The sequence below is a fragment of the Vombatus ursinus genome, unplaced genomic scaffold (genome assembly GCF_900497805.2).
Source record: "Vombatus ursinus unplaced genomic scaffold, bare-nosed wombat genome assembly UNPS02014807.1, whole genome shotgun sequence".
NCBI classification, from domain to species: domain Eukaryota; kingdom Metazoa; phylum Chordata; class Mammalia; order Diprotodontia; family Vombatidae; genus Vombatus; species Vombatus ursinus.
In genome coordinates, this window is record NW_020954585.1 from 63,151,346 (window position 1) to 63,178,994 (window position 27,649).

Here is a 27,649-nt window from a genome sequence, read left to right on the forward strand (position 1 = left end):
TGACCAAAAACAATATTCCAAATTTTTATTCTATGTTAATTTTCATCCAATTTATGCTCCCTAAACCAGAGTTCCAGTTTACATAAGTACCTGTTAGTCCATGGTAAAATTTACAAATTGGGACTCAACTCCATTAAGAGTCTAATGAAAATCGTTTTTAAAAATTAAAAAAAACAACAAAATATGCTTCTACATTGTTCTCCTTTGGAACAAGGTATCATGAAATTTGTTTACCAAATACAATAGCATAGACAAGTTTCTTAGAAGTAAAATGTGTTTTCTCAACTGATGAAAATTTTACCACATCTTTTCAATCTTCTTTCACAAAAACAGTTCAGATATCCTTAAAATCTGGAAAATACACATCTTTTGCAAGCCTAGACACATAAATATCAAAATTTTGACTACATAGGTAAAACACAGACTTGAAGTATTTTTTTCAGTATTCTTTCCCCACCTAAACCTATTATTACTGAAAAAATGGATTTAGAGTAGGATTTCTCTACATTACTGAATAATTCTCAACATTCCACTTTACTTTCTTGGGCAGAAAAAAATAGATGAGCACGACCACATTGTTTTATCCAAGTGAATGTTGTCTTCTTAAATTGTCGCAACATTTGGCTGCTTTCTTTGGGTTTTTCCTGCATATGCTCCTAAAAACAAAATAAAACCAGTTTTTTTTCTATAAATTATTACTTTCTAAATTACACTGTATGTCATTAACCATCAAATTAAGTATAAATAACTAAAAAAGTTCTTTGACAGTATTCTGAAACCTTAGAAGACTGGGAGAAGCATGCCATAATAACTAGAGTGTTGGATATGGAGTCAGGAAGACCTGAGCTCAAATACCAAATACCACCTCTGACACTTAACAGCTTTGTGATTATGGACAAGTTATGTAAGCCTAGGCTCTCAGCCTCAGCTAATACTCTATGATAAAAAGTTATCCATGGCTTATAATCCACATACATGGAGGGAATTTTCCCAATGGGCATTCCTGCAGTGATGAAATCACAGGTCTTTGATGTGCACGAAATAATTAATTTCAATTTGAATGACAAAGATTATTAATGAGCCTCCATAAGCTTCACAACTTTTGCTACAGAGCTTAAATTTTCTATTTGAGATTTCAATTTCTGCTATTCTATGAATATACAATACAGTATAACACACATAAAGTTCTATAATGACAAAGCATACATTCTCCATGCAGGTCAAGTCAGAATGAATTAAAATTAGAATAAACTGTATGTTTTGGGAAATAAAAATTGTAAATAGGGAAACGCTCTCTTTTAAAGAGAACTGCATGGATCTCAGTGTAAATAAATTCACGGATCATATATAAATCAAAAGTCATATTCTAATACTGTTGTTTATGGAACAGGATACTGAGAACAGTAAGGAAAACAGTTAAAATTAATTTTAGTATACAATCAGGTGCACATTAATTTTACATTTCAAGGGTGAAACTCATCTGTAATTTGGTTGTGATACAAATCCGTATGATTGTAAATACTTTATATATAAACCCAGTGACTATATATATGTCAAATTATATACTGTTGAGTATTGACTGATATGCACTTAAGTAATTAGGTGGTATTAAGTAAGTGCAGATCATACAAATATGATGAATCAGAAGTGACAATCAAACATTTGAAGATGAAATGAGAGGGAAGATATAACATAGGAAAAAATTCATAGTTGTCAACTGGAATATTTGATTAAAAAACACATACAAATTATATACTACAATCAGGAAATATGTAGAAATCTTCCAGTACTTCCCTATTTCTAAGAACTCTAAATGGCCAGGAATTTATCAAAATTTTTGCCTCTTTAGATCCTGGAAAGAACTATAATGTTTAGAGGGATTCCAGATAGTTCCAAGGCCTTTAAAAAACAGCAGAAGATGCATTAGTCATTTTGTGAAATTTTTCCTGATTTTGGTCATCATTTAAACTATTAGATTCTGAATGTACTTGGGGGTTAAATGATATTCAATATGTAATTCCCTTTAACGTAACCTCACTTACTATAAATCATATGATTTTAAATGGCTCTGTTTTAAAGTGGATTATACTACATATGCACTATGAAGAGTTATACTCACAAAGTATGGTACAATAGAGTCAACAGGCCTGGGTTTGAGGCCTAACTCTGCTGCAAACTAACTGTGACTTTGGACATTATCTCTCCTCTCTGGGTCTCAGTATCCTCATCTGAAAAATGAGGGAGTTGGACTAGATGATCTCTCTAAGAACCCTTCCAAATGTAATATTCTATGATCAATTATATATTTGTAAATTTGGTATTCATCTCAAAAAGCTATGATCTCTTAAGATATTTAATGTTAAACTCATATTTAACAATGTAACATGAAAAAAACCTTACAGTGCTCATTTTTTAATTTTGATGACTGATTTTATTCCTAAGTACTGAAAATTCTGTGACTGTCAAGTTTTATATTTGTTAGAACACTAACATTAATCATTCTGTGACTGTCAAGTTTTATATTTGTTAGAACATTAGTATTAATCTAAAGAATTATTCCACATTACATGTTAGATTTAACTTTTTTATGTGTTAATAAAGGTATTTTCATTAGTAACACATAATTTTAGTGAATAATTCCCAAATATTTTGTAAGAACTAATATTTAACAAAAACAGGTTTTATAAGTGCTTTAGATACATTTGAATATTGTATTTGTCTTCTTGCCACGATATAATAAAGTTCTGAAACAAGCTCCCTGTAATAAACCTAAGGATAACTAACTGGAATTTCTGTTTTGTATAAGAAACTAAGGAGAAAAGAAAAAAACTTTTCTAAAAAAAAAATTCTCCTCCCAAATGATCTTGCAGTTGGGGGAGACAGGAAGAGAACAAATAATTATTTCCTTATTTGTAGTTACCATACTATACTAACAAACTACAAGGTCATACATTTCCCCACAGCAAAACAAGAGATATGTATAGATTCGGGGCAGCTTAGGCACAGCACAGTTATTGCCTTGTATTCATTTTTTAAAGGGGGCAATATAATTCACAATTTATACTTTTTTCTGAACTGCAAAGTTTACATGGTAATCTATGGATACAGATGTTTCTAGAAACCAAGATTATAATCATATATTTCCTTAATTTTCCACCACCCTCTCAACTCCACTAAATTGGAAACACATTCCTTTGATGAGGAATGATTTACTATACATGCCAAAGTTATAGTGGCAAGAAAAAGAAAACAATATATTCCACTTAAATGATGTGGATTTGAGCATCTTACTCACTTTTTTCCAATGAAATGAGATTCAGAAACTCATTTTCTACACACCTGAAACACGCACTCTGTTACGCATTCTGTTGTCTGAGGACTTCTCTCTATTTTGCTCAACCCCCTTCACTGATGTCTTAGGGGTTCTAATTAAATATAGAAAAGTTAATAAGCTACACATTAAAGTCTAAATGCTGTAACTTAGAAAGAAAATAAGCATCATACTGTTCAGTAGGAATAGCTGAAAAAGGAACACAGTAGCAGTCAGAAACCCTGCAGGAAGCTATACTTGTTCTTAATGAGAAAATATAATCCACATTCCACAACCACATAAAGCTTTGCTTATACTTTATCATTTATATTGACCTATATCCCTCTGTAGTCTTAATGCTGTTTATATGGCTAGTATTTCATTGTTGTTAATGGAACCAAAACTGTATGAAGTGAATGCAAAACACATGGCAAAACATGATGATAATGAAAACACAATACACAACAGTATGCCCAATTTACTTTCAAACTGTTTTCTAAGATAAAAAGAAATCTGAAAAAATTTAAATATACTTTTGCAACCAAAAATAAGTAATGATGTTTTAAAAGTATTTGCAACATTGATCATGAATATGAATAATTTCCTCTCAAAGTTGCCTTTTATTTTAAATATTTTCTAATATAAACAAATGTATACAGTGCTCTTACCCTTGTCTACAGAATGGCTTATGAATAGGGGCATTTTGTCCTTGACTTGGCTGAAGTACTCTGTTAACAAAGAAAATAAGTCAGTTTACTAAAAAATAAACAAATTAAATTTGGATTTTTTATATTATCTTTCAAATGTTAAGTTTCTTAAAGGAAAATATTAAGTTAGGAGCTAATTGTATAATAGGTTTTCTTGGATATGTCCAACCAATTTTTACTGAATTCTTAAACAGGAGCACCTGTGTCAAACATGGCAGCCAGTATTTATTTACTAATAGACTAGGCCTATGGAAAACTGTATGATGAAAAAGAATGTTGTCTAAAATTAGCATTAATCCCTTGTTCCTCTGGGTGACTAACAAATCTTCTCAAATCTGAAAGAATATATTATTCTTATTTTACAATAAGGGAAAACAAGTTAGAAACTTTAAGTGACTTTACCAAGGCAGTAAAAAAGGCCTGGATTTAAATCATGACACAACTGACTAAAATTTCCACTAGAGGCATTTCCCAAGCATATCCTCATTATGTTCTTGCTATTATCTGGTGGCTGTGATTGTAGCCTTATTACATTCTTATGTAATCCCCAAGTCTATAATCTTTTATGTAAGCAGGTAATATTCTGCTAATGGAAGACAGGAAGACAGGAAGGAAGTAGGGAGAGCAGGAAGGGAGAGAAAGAGAAAGAAAGGAAAGAAAGAGATAAAGAAAAAAAGAAAGGAAGGAAAGAAAGAAGGGAGAAAAAGAGAGAAAGAAAAGAAAGCAGGCACAGGACTTAATAGAAAACAATTCCTTCTCAGAGAAGAAAAATAATTTCTTAAAGGAATAGTTTCAGTTATTTTCAGTCACCTTGTTTCAGAAGGCTTTTGTCTGATGAGAATTTTCTTATTTGGCATTCCCATTTCAGCAGCCCTAAAGAAGAAAATCAGGACACAGAGTGTGTTTGAGGGGAAAAAAAATATGCTTATAAATATCACAGATAAAATACATTACTTCAGGCCAAAACTATGTAAGCTGAAGAGATAATCTTCTTGTAAGAGAAAAACTTTAAAAAGCAATTAGTGGCACAGCCAGATGGTGCAGTGGATACAACACTGGGCCTGGGGTCAGGAGGACCTGAGTTCAAATATGGCATCAGCCAAGACACTTGACACTTACTAGCTGTGTGGCCCTCAGCAAGTCACTTAACCCCAACTGCCTCACCAAAAAAAAAAAAAAAAAAAAAAAAAAAGCAATTAGTAAGATCTTCTATGTACATTTTCCCAAACACAGTCTTTTCTCACTAACTTTTTTTAATTTGGGAAGTCACAAGCAGAATTTGTCTAAAAGCTGAGACTTTCAATGTAGGGACCAATTAGTTGAATACTAAGCTGAGACTGAATACTAATGATAATGTTCTGGCCTCCCAATTAGCTGCATATGTAAAAGTCATAAGACAAATACAAGCCAGAAATAAATATAGACCATATTAAGATGGATTCAGATCTCACAACCTTATTTTAATGGACATACTTTCTATGAATTAAAATTATTTTAGTCAATTGGGAAAAGCTATTGGTTCTTAATCCCTTAAATACAAAGAACAACGGGGAATAATGGAGGACCAAAAGTAAAGATTACTTCATACGACTGAAGAAAAAAAAAAAAAGACAGATTATGTCAATACTTACTTCATGTACTTCTTCCTATCCAGAGATTTCTGTGTTGCAGCTGAAAGAGATGCTCGTGGGTTCTTCATTTTATCCTTTGCATGAAAAAAAAAAAATGTATGTACATATGTGTGTAAGTATGTATATGTGATAGGACCAATTGAGCATTTGCATTACTACATCTAGGAATCTATCAATTTTCACTGAAAAATCTTTTTTTTAAATAGAATTTACATGTCTCTGACATGATCTCTCTTGGGAATTAATCTGCTGGCTAACTTATTTTGGTAAACGGTTTAAAAAATTTTTATTGTCTATATGCACACTACAAAAAATGTGATTTCACATTTTTATTCATCTCTTGTCAACAAATTCATTCACAATCAGACACCAAACTGCTACTTTAAAATGCTGCCTTTTCAGATTTACTTGGGTCAGACTTTCTGCTCTGCTCTCTGAATTAGTTGCAGGTGTAAAAATTACATGGTAAGCGATGATTAGAAAAATCAATAAAGGTTAGGCAGATTTTTCCAGGCGTCATAAAAGGAAGCCTTTCAAAATCAAGTTAAAAATCTTCGCAATCCTGATAGGTGAGAGGGTTATACTGCATATTCTTTTGCATCTCTACAGTTACCAGAGTAGCTGGCATTCTTGACTGCAACCTATGCCTCAAAATCTCTGAGAAGAGCTTAGATGCTATTCGATGAGAACTGAAGTAATGTTAAAATCCTGAGTGATTTCATTGAATAAAATGTTACATTAATTGCATTAAACATACCATTTGTCTAAGCATTTTTTCTTTACGCACTTCTCGATCATGATGTAAAATGGACATTCTTTCTGCTGCATCCATTACGAAAAATATGTCATGAATATCAAATAAGGCAGCTCGAAGCTATTTTTGAAACAAAAAAGAAGAAATTGTACCTTTTATAAAAAAAGAGCTTAACAATAACTTAGTAGGACATGTTTGAAGAACATTTTAAACTTTTCCAATGTTAGTAATACATATTCTTCATTTACATAAATAGTTCAGATAAAGACGGTGAATAAAAGAGAAATTCTAACTTAGTCAACAAAGTAAATTTCAGAAAAATAAATAGAATACAAGGTAACTTTCCTAGGCCAATGATTGGTTCTAAGAAAACATATATTACAGACACTTAAGAGAAATAAGATGTAAGTGTGAGTTACATTCTTGGCAGCTAGAATTTAGATTATAAAAGCTACAAAGATCTGAGACTATATAACCTTTATAAAGGTAAAACTTAGTTCCCCTGCCTCACAACTTTCTTCTTTCTCCACTCCAGAAATCTATAGGGTTTTGTTTTTTTTTTAAATACCTGGCAAGCAGAGTGGCATATGTGGCCTTCTGCATCAAAAGTATCTGGCTAGGTGTATGGGAAAAGGGGAGAAAGAAGAAAGGATTCCCTTAATGGTCCTCCTGACCCCAAACTTCATACCTTTGTTCTCTATGTTCTCTTAGTACTTACCAGCTCTGTCCTTTCATTTTGCTTATACATTTTTTTAATTTTTAAATTTTTTTTTTAATTTTTAGGCAACTGGGGTTAAGTGACTTGCCCTGGGTTGCACAGCTAGTAAGTGTCAAGTGTTTGGTCTGAGTCCGAATTTGAACTCAGGTCCTCCTGATTTCAGGGCTGGTGCTCTATCCACTGCGCCACCTAGCTGCCCCCTTCTCGTTTCATTTTGGAGCAGGAGTCCCACAGAAGATTGGGGGACAGGAAAGGTCAACGTTCCTGTGAGGCTCTCAGTATTAAAGATTCAAGCAGGCTGCTTCATGCTCCCACCATTTAGAGGAAAGCCAGGAGTTGTGCCTCCTGGAATCAGCTACTATAAGATTTTGCTACATTGCTGTAAGGTTTGACTATGACATACTAACCATGTTATTGCAAAACAGCCCTGATCATGTTATACTTAGAAATTATGCCTAATACATGCATACACAATTACCTGAGCTAACACTCTTTCTTGGAGAGAAGCATCTTGTGCTGAAACAGATCCCCTTTTTAATGGAGCTTCTGACTGAAAACTTCTTATGAACTCCATAGTATCCTGTAAAGATTGAAGAAATTTTTGAAAAGGAATCTATGAATATTCATAGGATTTTTGAAGTCCCCCTTCTTTTCCTATTCCTTCCATCTATAGTATTTAAACCACTCAGGTTTCATTTTACTATATGAAGAATTATACCTTGATTTGCCCCAAATCTGTCCAGAAAACTATCATTATAGATCAAATTATGTTTATCTTAAAGGATAATAAAGAACAGAATGCACCATCTAATTTTAGGCTGCAGAAACAATGAATTCTCTTAGCAACAGCACACAATTACTCCATAAATTATTTTATCTGAGTTCTAACCTTATCTTCCAACTTGCAGAAGGTGACAGAAGATTAAGGGTAGAAGAAAGAAAAAGGGAAAAATACTTACATAAAATAAAAACTGTTATACCAATGCTCTTACTTTTACTGTTTGCCGGAGATGTTTCACTTTTTCTGTCTGCAGGAGCCTACGAGTAAGAAATCCTTTTGCCACTGCAATTATTTTGTCAAATTTTGCTTGTACTTCTAGACTAAAAACCTTTAAAAAAAACAAGGACAAACTTCTTAAGATTTTCTATTACAGAATTGTTCCTTGGCTTGTAATGAGGTACTGAAACAAATTCTTTTGTTTTTTACATTTTATATAGTTTCATATTTAAATAATTTTAAATGTTTAAAACTGGTACTGTCAAAGTACACATGTTCATTTGCAGAGCCTGAAAGAATAACGGAGCTTTTAAAAATATATACAATAGTTTTACTAACCTGAGACCATCTGGGTTTGCCCCTTACAGGAGGCCTTGTTACTGGGATTTTGGGCAAACCACTAGTTGACGATCCCCAGAGGTAGAATGGTACTTCACTTGTAGAACCAAAGCTATGTTGTAGGGTAGAATTTGTCAAACCTAGAGAAAAGGTTAAAAATGTAGATTATACCTAATTCTGCATAAAGCAGTATACATTTATCAGCACCAATCAGTATAGATTATTATGGGCAATAATCACACTTGTACAAGCTTTGCTCTTGCCAGGAATAACAACTTCTTAAATCCTTACCACCCCCCCCCACACACCCCACCATCACTTTGAAAATAAATGATGTGAAAAGGAAATCACAGGGGACAGGGCCTTAGATATAGTGTAAGAGCACTCTGAGGATGACAATTTTTTTTTTAATTTGCCATATGTCACCTGCCACATGAATGAACACAGGCTGGGATACTTCCCTCACTAAAGTGATTACTCTCCATTCAAACACCTGCTTACAAGGACCTGGACAGTTGCCAGCATTTCATTTCTCACTAGTTACCAAGCAGTTGGCAGATGGAGGTAACCTGGGAAAGCCATCATCTAATAATATTTCTTAAAGACCTATACACCACTTTCTGTATCAAATAAAGTAGGAGAATTTTAAATAAAGGAAAAGGCTTTAAATATTTACCAGAAGTATTTGAATTTCCAATATGGAGAGTGTCCACTTGTGATAGCATTGTTTCTAACAAGCCACCATCACTTATTTTTCTCCATTCTAATTCCACTGCATTGTTAAGGTTCACTTCAAGTGTTTCTGCTGTAATTTCCTTCTTCTCTTTTAACATTCTCTCCTGTTCTTTGATTTCCTGCAGATTAATAGTCCATTATGATATGCCAGCTCTCATGTTCAAACACATTTCCTTTATTAACTAATCAATCTATTCACACAATGAAGTCTACTTTTCCTCTGATACAGGTTTGAAATTTCAGTGTATTTAAAGTAAATCGAATACAACAAACACTTATTAGGCACTTATGTTTAAAGCACCATTCTAGGAGCTGGGAATAGAAAGGCAAAAGCCCATTCACCCAAGAACCTTACATTCTTTTGGGGCAGTTGAGGGAGGGGAATAAAAAATGGACACAGGTAAGTAAATACAAAAAGTCATCTGAGGAGGGAAAAATACTATAAAGTGGGTATGAAGGGGAAGGGTCAGGAAAAACTTCGAGAATGATACCTGAACTGAGCCTTGAAAGAAAATAAGAACTCCGAGAGATGGAGATGAGAAGGAAGTACAAATCTGCTTGTGCAGATTTACTAAGATAGAATGTTGAGGAGAAGGAACAGTCAAATCCATAATAGCAAGTAATATGAAATAAGGCTGGAGAGGTAGGTTGAAGTCAGAATGTGTGGATCTCAAATGCCAGGCTGACAGCTTTTTATTTTATCCCAGAAGGAACAGGGAAACATTAAATGTTTTGGAACAAGGCTGTGCATGGTCACACTTGATCCTTGGAAGATTATCTTGGCAGCTGTGTGAACTGGAGAGGAGAGACACTGGAAGCAAAGATATCTGTTAAGCTATTACAAAGCCCTCCCACAAGGGGAAAGGGGCCTTTGCTGGAGGTCACAGAGGTGGTAAATAGTCCAGGCAGAACCAGTCATGCCAGCATAGCTGTGGCATCCTGATTTACGAGGGCGGCATCATCAAAAGGCAGCTCTGTCCAGTGAGTTGGTCATTTTGTAGAAATTCCATGGCTGCCCTGGGTGCAGAGGACCCAGAAGCAAGATGATATCAGGGATTTCTTTGAGGAAAGTAAATGGGTCTTGTGGGACCCTGGGGCATCTGTAAAGGGTTAATTTCCCTTCATCTGCCCAAGTGACTAAGCCAGTGGACAGAAAGCGCTGGTGCAATAAGATGAAGCCTGCCCTGGCACAACCAGCTTCTAACTCATGAACGAGCCTTTATTTTATAACTAGTCCCCACATCCCAACCACTCAGACGTTTATTAGGGACAGTTAGTCTTTAACACTAACAGGATTATTGATGGTAAACCTGCAAATCTCTCAATTCTATGAAACAGTTTGGGGAAGGGGTAACATGGCATTAAAGGTTTTCACACATTTCTTAAAATTAAAAAAAAAAAAAAGAACCCATTACATTAGTCAAAAGTGAGAGGGAGAGAGGGCCTGAACTACAATGGTAGCTACACAAATGGAGACTCGAGATAGATTTCAGAGATGATGTGGAGGTAGAACTATTTGTATGCATTTATTATCTTTCATTCCCATTCCCCCCACAATAATTTAAAAAAATAAAAACAAAACAAAATCCTCGTAACAAATATGCATAGTGAAGCAAAACAAATTTCCACAAAGGCCATGTCTAAAAATGTATGTCTAGATTTTAAGGTGTGGAAGTAGAATGGACAGGACTTAGCAAGTGATTAGATATTGGTGGGGCAGGGGGAATGGAGCAAGAGGGAAGGATGAGCAGGGGTGATGTCCCCAAGAGAAATAAGGAAATTTGGAGGATATTGTGGGGAATTGATGAGTTCTATTTTGGACATGTTGAATTTGAGATGCTGAAGAGTAGAAATGTTCAGAAACTAGTTAGAGATAACAGCACTTGAGTTAAGGAAGAGATTAAGGACAGATATAAGATTCAAGAGTTGCCTGAATACAAACAAAAATTAGACCTATGAAAAAAGATGACTTGGCAGATGATTTTTAGAGTTACCATAGCTAAAACAATTTAGCACCTTGGAGTGATCAGTTTCTTTGACATTAGCTAGGCTGTTTCTTGGATAATGGATGCAGTCAAGAGGCACATACTCAAAAGCTAAAATAGCTTATTCTCTATTAGCAAAGCCTTTGACATCCCAGGCTCTCTTCCATATCACAGTGATGTATCAGAGTCAAAGACTTTCCTTATTTAACAGTGGTAGAAATAAAGGTTTGGATTACGCACTAAGCAAACTATGCTTTGGACATGTTATACATTTCCCTTTCATTCTCAGATATCAAATCATTTCATATAAAGCCATCTTTCCACAAAAATGCTACAAATGTGCACTTTTACAATCCAATTTTCTAAAACACCAAAGCACATTTATTGTGCTAAATTTCACTTAACACCTCTACACACTTGTATCATAATTCCTCACCTTTTGTAATTTCTCTTGCTCTTTCTCCTGTTCAGCTATAAGTATTGATAACTGCTGAGCATGCTGTTCTTCCAGTCTCTTTCTCATTTCTTCAAAAGCCAACATCTTATTTTTTAGCTTCTCTTCTCCTTCTGCAAAGAAATATGCTCTTTTTGGAAAACTTAGTGCATTTTTAAAATACATTTTACAGTATCAATTTTATTTGCATTATTGCACCAAGTCTTCTCAAATTACACAAAAAGTATGTTCCAAAGATTTGTAATCTCCACTTTCTACCACTTTGTATTTCACCACTAAACTCCATGTTGATGCTACCTAATAAATACCCATAATGCTTTACCTTTGCTCATTTGATGTTTTCCACCAATGTCAGAATTAAAGCAAAACATGTGCCATCATAATTCTGTCTTACATTAGTCCACTAGAAGACAAAGACTCCATAAATGCATTACATATAAAAGGTGGAGCCACCTGAACTTATTCTCTCATCTCTTTTCTTTCTCCTCTGGGTCCTCTGTTTTTGTTTTTATCAGTATGTTATTTCAAAGGTGCAAAGACTTGAGTTTGGGGTGCTAAGGAAGAACATTATACAAGAAATTCCAAACATATTAAAAAAAGGGATGAATGTATAAATAAGAAACTTCAAAATAAACCCACTAAATGTCAGGATCATGAGATGCTACTAAATTTAAATGAAGGATATGTACAGTGAAGCACTCTTCTTATCGTTTGATTAAACCCAAAGAAATGTTCTCTTACTGTGAATATAGAGAAAAATTTGCATGATAGGTAAGTATTTATTGAGCTATTACAACGGTTTTTTCACAATTTGTTCTGAGTATGTCAGATGGCCCAACTTACTCTATTCCTATCAAGCTTTTTTGTTAGTGATGACAATTATAAATATCAAGCATCAAAAGCTTTGATATAGTATACTTTATATTGTTAGACTGAATAAAAAGAAAAGGGACATTAAGAGTTCTGATAATGCAGGACAGGATGGGGGAGAGAATAATAATTATAATTAACAGAAAAGCTATCATTTAAAAACACTTCACAAGATGCTTCTAGATGTATTACACACATTCCTATTTATAATTTTTCTCTAATAACATGATATCAAAGTAGCACCTTGCAAATCTAGCAGCGAACATCACAGAAAACAGATATAGCAACTATAGCCCAAATGGAAGATCATATATCAGTGTACCAGATTCAAATCAATAAAAGATGGTCTATGCAAGAGTTTTATTTTGTCATTAGGAATATCTCATCTCTAATACCATTACAGTACGGACATGACATGGACCTCAAATGGGCACCTAAAGTTTTATAATCTAAATAAGAAAGTCCATATGAATAAGGAAAAACTCATTAAATTATAATGTTGCTAATTACAGACTATCTTGCCAGATCGGTTCACTCCTACATATCACGACGCACAGGTTAAAACAATTCCCTCAAAATTTAAACTAAAGATATCTATGAAAAAATTGCCATTTGCTATGTGGTTAGCACCAACTGCATGAAAGCTCTAGAGTACCCTTACCTCTGGAACTAATTTCTAACATCTCATTCTTGTTAATGTAGACAGATCCCTTAGGAAATCTTTTTTCCTGTATCCATCGTCTCTCCTGCTCAGCTGTTTCAGTTGTTAAGATATAAGGGCTATTTTCTTTTTGCAAGCCATCGGCATCCAAATCCAGTTTCCGCTTAACCTTCTCAAAACTGTTTTCCACAAACTGTTCATTTCCACAGGACCCATTTGGTGTATCCATCTGCTGTCTTTTATTCTGGCATTGCATCAGTAGTGGAGATGGGTTTTGTACATCATAAGATTTATTCAGTTCCACTTGGGAATTACAGTTTTTTTCTAACACACTAGTTGGCTTGATTACATTCATTATTCCACACTTTTGACTTACTATGCACTGACTAGTTGCATATGGTTCATGCAATTTTGGAACTATAGTACAATTACTGTCTGTTTTGTATGGCTCTCTCCCATCAGATGCTATTTGACCCTCCATCGTAGCAATTACATGAATGACTTTGTTTTCTAACTGGCTGACTGAATGTTGACATATTTCATTTGATTTACCTAAGACTGATTCTTCATCTCCAGTTTCAGAAGCATTTTTGCTGACAATATGAGCTTTGCTAGAACAAACTTCAGTTAAATCAATAGGAAATTTTGGCACAGACTCAGGTATACTTGTTTTTTCATTGACATCTTGTATGATCAAATCCATGGCCCTTCCTTTTTCTTTGGGACTCAATTCATAGGCATTTATTGGGTTATTTATAAGTATATGACCTGTTGATGAAGACTTAGGCCGTCTTCGATGCATTTTAGGACTCACACTTGGCTCTGGACTAGGTAACTTGGCATAAGAACCTGTAAAACTTTTGACAACACTACTTTCAGGATCAAAAGTGGAAGTGACTTTAAAACCTTCATCTTCATCCGAATCCAGAAGAGCTGGTGTACCCATTCGAGTGGGTATATCCACTTTGGAGAAGCTGGCTAAAGCTAATGCACTCACGCTGCTCATCTGGGTGGTAGCACTTTGGAGAAGAATGTTTGATTTATTAAGGCTCGGTTTATCAAGTGAAACTGAACTACAACTTTTGCTTATAGACCTTGAATTCTCTTTCCCAGAGTCACTCGTCTTAACAGCATCATTCTCTTTGTCCGAGCGGCTCTCGGTGACGCTCTTCTTTGAGTTGTTTCTCATGCTGCGTCGAGTCTGTTCTCGTTCTATGTATTCCTTTGACTTTTTCATAAGATTCTGAAGGCTCATCATGTAAGGATCTGAGGTGGCTTCCTCAACCAGAGACAGCTCCAATTCTCCTTCTCTTCTAGGGATATCATCTACAATCAGAGTCTCCTGTGAAGCACCTGAAGATATCTCTGGAGAAGTTTCATTTCCCAACAGGTTAGGATTAGGGCTGTCACTTTGTTTGATGGAAACGCATGCTCCTATACCTTTATCTGAATTTGTCCCATTCAGTTTTACGTGGGCAATGGTATCGGGAGGCAAGATTTCAATAGTCTCTTCAACCTTCACTGAGGCAGACTGTTCAGTAAGACTTGGCAAACTATCCTTTGGAAGTATAGTGGGAACATCCAAATCTCTGACTTCTGAATTAAGGTAAATTGCCTCAGGTTCCCACTGATCAAAATCACTTATATTTGGTGCTTTTCTGACCTGCAAAGAAAAATTTGGAAATTGATTATTCTAGTTATAGAACACCACCATTTAAGTTTTATAAATGTTATCTAACTGAAATGGGCCAGCATGTATTTCTTTGCGAGAAGCTGGGGTCACAAATAAAAAGAATGAAAAAATCCCTACTCACAAGAAGCTTATGTTCTAGTGGTAGAAAAAAAAAGTACACACACACACACACACACACACACACACACAACACACACACCATAAACATAACGTGGTTAAATACAAGGAAGTTTGAGAAGGAGGGCACCAGTACTTGAGTGGATAAGAAGAGGCTTTATGCAAAAGATGGGGCTTAAGTTGCATTTTTTTTTAAGGCAATTGGGGTTAAGTGACTTGCCCAGGGTCACACAGCTAGTAAGTATCAAGTGTTTGGTCTGAGGTCACATTTGAACTCAGGTCCTCCTGACTTCAGGGCCAGTGCTCTACCCACTGCGCCATCTAGCTGCCCCTTAAGTTGCACTTTAAAGGAAGAGATGGACTTTAGGAAGTAGAGCTAAGGAGAGAGTACATTTCAGGATGTTGGAAATGAGCATCATGGGAAAGCAAAAGAAAGGCTAGTTTGGATGATGGCAGAGTGTAGAAGGGTGAACAATGTGCAATGAGGCCAGAAAGATATAGGGGCCAGGTTGTGAAGGGCTTTTAAAGCTAAACAGTAGAGTTTATGTTTGATCCTAGAGGCAATAGGAAGCCACTGCAATTTCCTGAGTAGGGGAACCACACTGTCATATCTGAGGTTAAGGAAAATTACCTTTTTTTTTTCTTGTCACATTCTGTGGTTAATTTTATTGTGCTTATTTTATTTGTGCTTACTTTCTCAGCAGTGTGTATTGTGGACTGGAATAGGGAATGACCTGAGGCAGGAGACTAATAAGGAGGACACTGCAACAATTTAGGTGAGGGCCTGGACTAAGATGGTAGTTATGTGAGCGAAGGGAAGAGGTAAGATGTGATAGATGTTGTAAAGATAGAAATGGCAAGATTTGGCAAATGATTGGATGGGGTAAAGGACAGTGAGAAGTCTAGGATAATGCCAAGGTTATGAACCTGGAAGACTAGAAGGACTGTGGCGCCTTTGACACAAAAAAGAAAGTCTGGAAGAGGGAAAGGTTTGGAAGGAAGGATAACGAGCCCAGTTTTAGAAATATTGTTTAAGATGACTCTGGGACACCCGGTTTAAAAAATCTAATAAGCATTTAGTGATATAAAACTAGAATTCAGAGAAGACACCTGGGTTGAACATATAGATCTGAGATAGAGACGACAGTCAAACTCATGAGAGAGCATAGAGGGAGAGGTCTAGGGCAGAACCTTGAGGAACACTAGCAGATGAGAAGAAAGCCACAGATTACCTGAAGCACTTGGATCTTAAATCTCTATTACATAAGAGTATTCTACTTATCAGGCTAGATTAAAAGGGTGCTGCCTCCATGTCTCCTAATGGCAGGATGTCTAAAATAGGATAACATACCTCCCCACTTACCTTACAAATTTAGGCAATTAAGTGACTTGCCCAAGGTCACACAGCTAGTACGTGTCAAGTGTTTGGTCTGAGGCCAGATTTGAACTCAGGTCCTCCTGACTTCAGGGCTGGTGCTCAATCCACTACGCCACCTAGCTGCCCCCCCCATAAGAAACTCTTATGTAAAGTAACTTGATGTTGAAAGCAGGGGATCCCTGACTCCTGATTCTTTACAACAAATCTGACTACAAGCATTCTATGAATTGTGATTGAGGCAGCTAGGTAATAGAGTGGATATAGAGCACTAGAGCTGCAGTCAGGAAGACCTGAGTTCAAATCCTGCCATAGAAATTTACTGAGTGACCCTAAGGAAGTCATTTAAACTTATCTGCCTCAAGTTTTCTAATTTGTAAAATGAGAGTAATAATAGCCCTAAACTCCCAGGGTTGTTGTGAGGATCAAATGGAATAATATTCTTAAAGTGCTACACAAACATTTGTTATCATTATTATCATTATTAATTAAGAAGACTTAACAGATGCTTATTCAAAGTTTAATAACATCTCAACATTAACAATGATTTAAGTACAAATTTACTTAAGGCAAACCATACTAAACAATAATCTAGTGGCATTTAAAAACAACTACTAAGGCCAGGGTTCTTAAGCTTTTTTGTGTCATACACCCCTTTGGTATTCTAACGACTCCTGTGACCCTTCTCAGAATAATGTTTTTAAATACATAACATTTTTAAATACATGATATTAAAAAGATACATAATATATAATGTTAAAAAAAAAAAATAAGTTCATGGACCCCAGGTTAAGAACCTTCATATTAAAGAAGGTATTTGTGGATACGGAGATATACAGAGAGTATTTGCAACTAAACAGTAAACTATAATAAAAACGAGTAAAATATAAATGCAAGAAAACTTTCACAGAACACATTAAAATAACATCTTGAATCCTAAATATTTCTCTCTGAAAAAAATGCAGACACATAATTGGCAAATATAACTTGAATTAGAACATTTTCTGATACCAAGCAAGTCTGACTATAAAAAGGGTGCTGCCTCCATGTCTCCTAATGGCAGGATGTCTAAAATACGATAACATACCTCCCCACTTACCTTACAAATCCCCAGACATAATGGTTTCCAGGTAGTAAGTAATAAACAGTACAACAATACCACCTTGTTTCCATACATAGAAAGAAAAATAACTATATCCATGCTTAGCACAACAAAGCTAGAAGGGATTTAAGGAGATTATTTAATCTCACACCACTCCTCTCACCATTTTCCTGATGAGGAAACACGGAAGTGAACTGATTTTGTTTCAGGCCCCAAAGTTAAAGGCAAAGCTAGGCCTAGAAAGAACCCAGGTCTTCTGGCATGCAGTCCAGTCCACTCTGACTACACTATGCCACTATAAAAGCAAATCTTCTACCTGTTCACTAAAGCCATGGATTGATTTGTAGTTGTAAACAATACAGATTATTTTGACAAAGAAACCACAATAGCTAATAGTTTTATTCCAAATGATGACTAAAGCTGACATGAAGTTCTGATTATAATAGATAACACCTTAAAAAACTGTGCATTTTCTATAAAATATCTAGACCTGCATGATTTATAATACATAAAAATAATCTGCAGTGCCAATATTTCAAAGGTTCTTTTAAAAGAGATTATTCTCTAACTCTAATAATCCTATTTCTATCATGTAATTTATTTTGGTAATCTTGAAAATAATAACATTCAATTTTCTTTTTAATTGTATAAGACATTATCTACATAGCCTCCATGACAACTGAGTGTGTATATATATATATTTATTTATTTTATGGTTCTAGAATTTGTGATGTGCACTGAGTGGGTTAATTATTAATGTTATGAAACTTAGCTGAGATAAACAACAGTGAGTTTAGCAGTTACCCGGTAATGTCCTAAAACATGATGCTAATATCAACTGGAGCGTGTTACCCAGGACCAACCAAAAACCCTGGGGATTAAGAAAACAACAAAATACGTAACCAACAGCATTATGGTACTGAATATGCTGGCAGCTGCTGGGTTTATTTTTTTCAATGTGAGAGTCCTTATTTCATTTTTAGTACTTGTTTACATGGCCTTTCAAAAGAAACTCAATGCTATTCAAATTTAAGAGTTTTAACATTAATAATGGCAAATGGTAAACAAAGCAAATAAAATGGCCCTCTGCTAAATCTAGATAATTCTATCTTCTATTTCATTTATACTAATGAAAACTGTCCATGGGTACTCAAGAGCATAATTTTAACAAAAGTGAATTTCCACTGATTATTTACCTTATCAGAGAATGAAAATGAGGTCACTGGTCAGCTAATAAGTACAAAAAGTAAACTTCAGTAAATACATTCAGAATTTTTAACTAACAATTGAGTGTTTTTAAACAGTAACAAGACCCAAACAATAGCTATTACATTCATGTGTAGGTCCCTTGTCTAAACATCTACTGATCTAAGTACTAGTCATCAGTCATCACTTACAAACAACAACATTTTTTGTGTAGCCAAAAAAAAAAAAGAAAAACTCTGACTTCTCAAACATGATGGTAAACACAGTGCATCATTAACAACCTAGGAATTATAAATAAATGTCTTGGGGAATTAACTTCTTTATCAAAACTAATGGGGCTAGACACACCTGAACATTTTCCAGGATCTCCTGGACACGATTCAGTAAGGCTTTCTTCCTGCTACTCTGTTTTCGTGCTTCTATATCAAGTGCTTTCTGCTTCTCTTGCTGCATTTCTTTTCTCCTCTCAACAGTGAGCTGTGCAAAACATATCAAATTATTTAGCAAATCTTTTTTTCTAGTAGCAAAACAGTGTATGATCAATAAGAAACTTTAAAACCTGTGAGTAACAAAACCAGTGGTTAAGTGACCAAATAAATCTGTAAAAATTTGTTCACTTTTATCAAAGGCTCTTAAATCAACCAGATATTAGTCATTTTTCCACCACAGAAATGGCAATAAGTTCCTGTTCTCAGTTAAATATCAGTTAAATCCACCAGTTTTTATTCCTTCATCCAAATGTTCTACTCATTTTTGCCTTAAAAATAAACTACAAATAGTCCTGATAAAAAAAGATAAAAGATCCTATTTGTCATCATTCCAAGAAAAAGTATATTTCTAGCTCTTTATCTTTGTAGACTTCAATAAAAAGGTACAGGATCTGAAATAAAATTAAAAGCTACGAATATTTAAATTAAAACAAGTACGAGGCTGGCTTAGTAAAGATGACAAAAGAAAAGTCAATGCTGGCAGGGAAGTAGAATAAAAGGCACATCTTTTATGGAATTGTAAATTAACCCAACCATTCTAGAAAGCAATTTGTAGTTATGTTAAAAATGAAAGTTCCTAAAATGCCCAAACCCTTCAGCCCAGAGATTGCACCATTAAAGCATCTATTTCCAGGAAGTCAAAGACAGAAAGTCCGATATACACCAAAAAATTCATAGCAATGTTTCATTTCTTTTTGTGGTAGTAAAGAACTAGAAATTAAGTAGGCACCTAACAACTGCAGAATGGCTAAACAAACTGTAGTACATAAATGTAACGGAATACTATTGTACAATAAGAAGTGACAAATATGAAGAATTCAGAGATGCATGGGAAAACTTATATAAAACTGATGCAGCATGAAGTATGCAGAATAAAAACTACACAAAAACAATGTAAAGAGAAAGAACAACAAAATGAAAGAGAAAGCATTTATTACGTGCTTACTATGTGCAAAACACTGAGGATACAATGAAATTAAATGGAATACTCTGCAATTATAATGATAAGGTTGGCCTTAGAGGAGAGCTAAGAAAATGTACCTCCCTCTCCCTTATTTCAGAGGTAGGAACTTCAGAGTGTGAAATACTGCACATACTGTCAGATACAATCAATATGAAGATTGGTTTAAAGGCCTAAAAAGCCTTTGACTTTGCATCTGATCCTAGACATAACAGGGGCGCACTAAAATTTACTAGAGCAGACATCATAATAGCATCTAACATTTAATAATTCTTTAAAGTTTGCAGGGACAGCTAGGTGGTGCAGTGGATAGAGCTCCGGCCCTGGATTCAGGAGGACCTGAGTTAAAATCCAGTCTCAGACTCATAACACTTACTAGCTGTGTTAATCCCGACTGCCTCACCAGAAAGGGAAAAAAAAACCCTACACTAAAGTTTGCAAAGTGATTTACACACATGATCTCATTTGAATATGCTAAGGTCAGACTTCATGCATTAGCACTATCACTTTGGACTTTTTGGCAGCTGTGTGTTGGAGGGAGAAACTTGAGGCAGGGACACCAATCAAGGGGATATTGTAATAGTCCAGGCAAAATGTGATGTGGGACCAAGCTAAGGTAGTACTACTTACTGGAAAGAAGGGAAGAGACACATAGGATGTTGTTAAGGCAGAACTGACAAGTCTTGGCAACAGAAGGCATACGAGTAATAAGAAGCTGAGGATGATTGAGGTTGCAAAGTTATGTGACTCAGAGGACAGTAGTACCCTCATTCAAAAGAGGAAAGTTTGGAAAAATAATAGGTTTAGGAAAGATGATGATTTCCTTTGCTTTATGACCCCTAAACTGTTCTTTAGTGTTTTTTACCTTCAGCATGGTCTCTCACTCCTCCTCCTCTCAGTTCTTTCCCAGGATGTCAACCTTGAACTAGCTACCTTCTTTCTCTTCCCTATCCTCTTCCCTATCTTGACCCTTCAATGAATCAATTCAACTCTACACTATCCTCTACACTCAAATCCTTTGCCCCACTGTCCTACTGCCAATCATTCTTTGCCCAACCCCAATCTTGGGTTACTCCTACCATTTGCCACAACTGAAGCAAACAAGGTAACATGACTAGTCCAGGGTTACATATAAGTGTTTGAGGCCAGATTTGAACTCAGGTATTCATGACTACAAGCCCTACAATCTATTTACTGTACTACCTAACTGTCCCAACCTTGCCTCATCCTAATTTGAAAAAACTGGGGCCATTTGTTGACTCAAATGTCTTTCCCAACATCCCCTCCTTCACCAATCTCACATGAAGAGGTGAGCCTTTTCTTTGTCAAGGCAAATGCCTTTAACTGCATATATAAATCCCATTTCACCTCACTTTCTTCAGAAGATTGTCCCCTCTTTCAAATCTAATCTTCAATTTCTTTCCATCTACTGGCTACTTCCCTGCTGCCTAAATACACTCATGTTTCTGCCATCTTTAAAAAACCCTCAATTGATCTGACCATCCCTGCTAGTTGTCTTCTATCTTTCCTCCCTTTAGTAGCTACACTCCTTGGGAAATTCATCTATGTACAATATATGCCTTCACTTTCCCTCCTGTCACTCTCATATAAGCCAAGCCCTCTGCAATCTTGATTCTGATTTCAACATTTAACTGAAACTGCTCTCTCCAAAATTACGAATGATTTCTTAATCCGCCACATTCATCGATTTTCCTCTATCCTCATCTGACCTTTGACACTGACCACCATTTTCTCCTGGATACCCTCTCCTCTCTAAGTTTTTCAAACAGTTCTTCTGGTTTTCCTCTTACTTGTCTGACCACTCCTCAAGTCTCTTTTGCTGGTTTTTCATCTAGGTCGTGACTACTAACCACAGGGGTCCCCAAGGTTCTGTCCGAGGCCTTCTTCTTTTCTGTCTACCATCTTGCTTAGTGATCTTATGAGCTCTAATGGGTGAAAATTCCCAGATCTTTAAATCCAGCCCTAGTTTCTCTCCTAAGCTCCAGTCAACTGGCTTTTGGACATCTCAAACTGAATATTCTGTAGATATCACAAACTTGATACATCTAAAATAAAACTCATCTTTTCCCACAAACTCTCCACTCTTCCCTACTGCTGTCAAGGCCACCACCCAGGCCTATAATGTCAGTACTATCTTTAACTCCTCCTTCACACTCACCACATATGCCCTTATCTGATGCCAAGTCTTGTTCGTTTTACCTTCACAACATCTCTTGTATGTATTTCCCTTTCTCTCCACTCACACAACCACCAGCCCAGTGCAGGTCCTCATCACCTTACACCTGTACTACTGCAATAGTCTGCTGGTAGGTCTGCCTGCCAAGTCTCTACACTCATTCATTCTTAACCTGAACTGCAAAAATGATATACTAAAGCACAAGACTGACTGTGTCACCCCCTACCCAATAAATTCCACTGAATCCCTATCGCCTCCAGGATCAATTCTAAAATCCTCTGGCTTTTAAAAGCCCTTCACAACCTAGCTCCTTCCTACCTCCCAGGGTTTCTTATTTATTCTTTTCCCCAGTTCACGTACGCCATAGTCCAACAACACTGGCCTTCTTGTTGTTCCTCCCACATGACCCTTGGTCCCCAGACTCTGTGCCCTTTTCCTGTCACCAGCACCTCTTGGCTTCCTTCAAGATTCAGCTCAAGTGTCACTTTTTTAAAGAAGGCTTTCCTGATCCCACTCAACTTCCAAAGCTAGTATCTTCCTTCTGAGAATATCTTCTTTCTATCTATCTATCTATCTATTTCTATGTATACTTTCTTTCATGTTCTTTCCTCCATTAGAATTCAAGCTTCTTGGGCAGGGACTATATTTTTGCCTTTCTTTGCATCTCCAACACTAAGTCCAGTGGCTAGAACAAACTAAGAGCTTAATAAATGCTTGCTGACTGAGTACTGACATAGCTAGCATGTTTCAGAGGCAGGAAATGAACCCAGATTTTCCTGACTCCAAGGCCATTCATATGGTACAATACCAAACTGCCACTACAAGAATGAATTAACATGTTAAAAATAGATTTCACTGCCCCTGGTTAGTGTGAAAGGGTGAGACTAATAGGAACAAGTCAATTGACTTCATCTATCTAAAATATTAATGTTACCAACAGACATTTGTTTAAATGGAAAAAATATAACCTAGCCACCAACTGGAAATAAAGAAATTTTACCAATGGAGAAAGCACAGCAACTCCATGGAAACGAATAAGTGAAATGTTCTCAGGTTGACCTGATGGAAAAGTTTCTTGAGATAGTGACTCTCCTTGGATTCTGACAAGGTTTTTCTTGCAAAACTTCTCATATTCCTCCATTATCACACAATTAAGCTGCAAGAATAAAAATAATATTAACACTTTTAAGAAGAAAAACTATTTCCCAAATTTAAAGTGCTTGCTACTAAAATTGTTTATTTGGAAGACTAAATACATAATTTTGACACTTAAATTGTAGCTAACTCAGATGAAGGCATCAATATACAGGCATTCTGCATTTTGTGTAACTAACATGTTTATGGGTATCTGCATGAAACCGAATTTTTAAAAATCAAAGTGATTTTAAGTACAAAAGGAATCTAGCATTAAATGGGGAAAAAAAATCTCTCGTTACTACATAATCCTCTCAGATACGAAAAAAAGATCTATGAACTCGTGAATTTCGATATTCTCTCTAATGATACAAATTGCAATACATTCTTGTACAAATCTTATCTATGTACTTACTCCCTTGAATTCATCCCCCAAAATTCAGCCAACATGCTGGATGCCTTCCTCAATTTCTCCAGATGTTGCAATTTATTTTATAGTACTAGACTTTCATAAATGGGGCACAATATAGAAGAAAAACTATACCTACCCATGCCAATAAAACTTTTTCTCCTAAAAATAATGGCCAGAGAAGCTGGTTTATCAAAGAGATAAGATTTTACTTATGTTGAAAGCATGCTTTATTTCACGGTTCTGGCCAGGACCTTTCTAATGTATGAATGTAAGAAATGCAAATACTACGTGATTATATATTAATGCATTTCACTACTGAAAATTTTAACAATAACAAAAATAACAATTCTTCTAGTAATTCTACTGTTTCTTTGTAATGATATGTGTAAAAGTAACCTGGAATAAACCAGTTATAGTATTAATTAACTCATTCATACCAATCAACCAAGAATTTATTGGATACCCATAGAGTATGAAAAACTTTCTTAAAACATGCTAAATTAAAAAGAAATGGAAACATTTTTTAAAAATGTAAATATTCTCAGTATAGATATACTAGATTATAAGGAAACCCAATAAACCATGTTTCTTTAAGTATTGATTTATAAGTTACCATTTAACAAAGAGACTCCAGACCAGAGAAACACAACAATTTAATGGAATTTTATAACTGACAGAAACCTGGGAGATCATCTAGAAAGTCCTTCATTTTGCAGATGAAGAAACTGAGGCCCAAAGAAGGGAAGTGATTTTTCCAGAGGTCACATACTTAGCTATTTAAAGCAAAAGTGTTGGGAGGTCTAGCTAACTAATGTGCAGCTGGAAATAAAAATAAAGAATTCCTGAAATTAAAATAAAATTAATAAAAAATTAAGATTTAGTTTCCCTTTTATTTAAATTTCTCCCTTACTCATAATAACAAGATTTCTTCTGTCAGTCTAATTTTTAACATGAGTTTGACTTTGAAAAATTTCCCAAGAATACTTCAAATAGTATCATACAAATCTGATGTCAATTTTTTCCAATGAGTTTTGCTGCATCAAGGCAATATGTGTACTTATATACACTCATTTCAAAGCCAGACACTTTCAAGTTCTCATTAAAAGAGCTAACCTTTACACAGTGCTTTAAGGTTTGCAAAATGCTTTACATCCCATTTGCTTTTCATAACAACCCTATGAGATATTTATGACCATTTTACAAACAAGGAAAGAGGTGCAAATCATTTAAGTGACTTGTTCATGGTCACACGGCTAATGTAAGCAGTAGAATATAATTCTTTGTATTTGTATCCCCTGGCCTAGCATGATGCCTGGTACATCATAGATGTTTAATAAATGTTGTTGGACTGATTTGAACCCAGGTTCTCCTGACTATACTTACAGAACTCTTCTCTTCATAGAAAAAAAGCAAGAAAACTTAAATGATCCTTGTTTAAGTGTGAATACTGAAAAAGTTTTAACTGAATCCACAAAAAACATCTACTTTTACAGATATTTTATCATGCACTATATATTGAATAAATGTACCTTCTAAAACAATAAAATTAAACTTGACATTCCATTTTGTCTCTGCCAACTAACTGCCAAGTTTTACAAGTTTATCTCACAAATATCTTGGAAACAAATGCCATAGAATGTTCTAACAATACTACATATCAAACATAAAGTTTCAAATTCTATTTACAGAGGGCCTCTTGCAAAATGCAAAGGTGATTTAGAAATGGAAATCTCGTATCTATGAGTAGAAACTAATCAACTTGATTTGAAGAAAGCATCTGTCAACTATTCCCATTTCCAAGACCTTCAAAAAAGAAACTCAAACATTCATCCAGGAACAGAAAAATTATAATATCACTGGCAATCCTCTTCTCAGGGGCAAATTAGTACCTCTAAATTACAATGTCAACCATTTAAAAAGTGAGTAATCTATGTTACATATGATTAGACAGGTGGATACTGAATTACTCATATCACAATCTACTGTTTATAAGTTTTAAACTTAAAGGGTGCCTCTGGCACATATTCACTCTGTATAGCTGCTCCCATTGCTCTTTAGCCATCCCATAAGTTTAGGACCCTATTCATTATTAATTCAGTACTCTAGAAAGCTAATATTCCCTTTCTACCAGAAATTTCAGAAAAGGTAAGAAATACAACTATGCAAGATGACAGAGTTACTGTGGTAAACCAGCAATAAAGACCTCTCTTGTTCCCCATTTCCAATCAGTTGCCAAATCTTGTCAATTTTACTAACTCCACAACAGCCCTTCACATCTGTCCCGTTCCACTCAAATGAATCAGCTCTCATCACCTCTTACCTGAACTACAATAGCCCAACTGGTTTCCATGATTCCAGTCTCTCCCTCTTCCAATTCATCTTCTATATCATCAAAATTAATATTCCTAAAACATAAGTCTGATTACATCAACCTCCTCCTCAAAAATCTTCAGTTGGTTCCCTAATGCCTCCAGGATCAAATAGAAACTTCTCAGCCCTGGCATTTTTGAAGCTCTTCACAACCTGGTTCCAGCCTTACCTTTTTAGACTCATTTTTACCCTACTCATCTTCAGGATTCTTACTTTCAGCCAAACTAGCCTATTTGCTATTTTCTGACCTCAGCATTCCAATTCCAGCTTTCAAGCAGGGAAACCCTCCTTCCCCAATTCACCACCTCACCCCTGCCTCAGGAAATCCTATCATCCTGTTTCAGCTCGGGTACTTCCTAGACTGATCTACCCTTTTGCCACAGAACTCTCCCCCCTCAAATTATCAACATACATTTACTCATCTGTATACATATTGCTGTATCCAGTAGAAATTAAACTTCCTGAGGGTAGGGCCACTTTTTTTTCCATTTTTTTCTTTAAATGTCCAAGGCCTAGCCTTAGCTTTGCAACACCAAGGACTCAGCAAACACTAGCTCAACTGAAGAGATGAGCTTGCTACAAAGAGTAAACTGATAAATAGTGCTCCCTAAGCCCGAGCCCTTTTACTCTATTGAAAAGCAAAGGGAGGTCCCCTACCAAGCACAGCGAAAGAAATACTAACAGTTCGCAGCACTGAAAAGAATTGGGTGTTGGTTTTTGTTGCTGTCTTTTTTTTAATCAGGTGTATACAGGCTCCCCACCCTAAGCTTCCCACAGGCATTCATCTTCCCCTTACCCCACCCCACCCACCCCCAAGGAACATTAAGCTCAGTCCAGTCCACGCCCGCAGTTCCATCAACCCCCAAGACCTACCCCAAATGCACCCTAGCCTCCCCATCCCCCACCTAGCCAGGCAGTGCGGACAAGGATTGGCCGGGACTGCCGGGAGCAGGGACGAAAGTCTCTTCGCCCCAGGCGCCGCCTCATCCCCGCCTCCAGGCACGGTGCGAAGCCCCCAGCGCCCTCCCCTCCCCCCAACGCACCCACCTACTTCCCTTCCGTAACCCCCAGCGCCCCTTGAGACTCTCTCTCTCTCTTCCTTCCTCTACAACCTCGGGAGGAGACAAAGGGATCAGGCTATATCTACACAGCGCAGCCCGCTCCGCCGCCGTCTCCTCCTCCTCCTCCTCCCCGCCATATTACGGGTCTCAAGGCGGCAACGCCGGCACCTGGCAACCGCTGTTGCCGCCGCCGCCACCGCCCTCACTCCGCCTCCCAGGCAGGGCACTTCCGGTATCGCACTACCGGAGTAGAAGAGTTCTGCCTCCGCTCTGGGGCTACCCAACTAGAAACTACAACTCCCGAAGGGCTACGCGTGTCGCCTGTCTGGTCTCCAGGATTGGATGAGCAGCGTTGCATCCTGGGATGTGTGG

At 36.2% G+C, this 27,649-nt stretch overlaps 1 protein-coding gene across 7 annotated transcripts; it reads right to left on the reverse strand.

Moving 5' to 3' along the window:
* Nucleotides 1–27,454, reverse strand: LOC114052459 (centriolar coiled-coil protein of 110 kDa-like). Of its 7 annotated transcripts, none has more exons than XM_027875080.1 (16): nucleotides 27,329–27,453; nucleotides 23,301–23,456; nucleotides 19,003–19,131; nucleotides 13,162–14,824; nucleotides 11,613–11,743; nucleotides 9,133–9,310; nucleotides 8,457–8,596; nucleotides 8,113–8,229; nucleotides 7,599–7,700; nucleotides 6,406–6,522; nucleotides 5,649–5,722; nucleotides 4,828–4,890; nucleotides 3,979–4,038; nucleotides 3,340–3,425; nucleotides 2,120–2,228; nucleotides 595–656 (listed from the first exon to the last, which is right to left on the reverse strand). In XM_027875080.1, exons 2-15 carry the CDS (start codon nucleotides 23,439–23,441, stop codon nucleotides 2,161–2,163), a joined length of 3,069 nt encoding a protein of 1,022 aa, XP_027730881.1. In that variant the 5' UTR covers nucleotides 23,442–23,456; nucleotides 27,329–27,453; the 3' UTR covers nucleotides 595–656; nucleotides 2,120–2,160. The 7 variants fall into 7 exon arrangements, with proteins under 7 accessions (XP_027730877.1, XP_027730882.1, XP_027730881.1 ...); XM_027875079.1 differs by having other exon boundaries at nucleotides 27,268–27,453; XM_027875078.1 differs by having other exon boundaries at nucleotides 27,264–27,453.
* Between the last annotated feature and the right edge of the window lie 195 nt (nucleotides 27,455–27,649).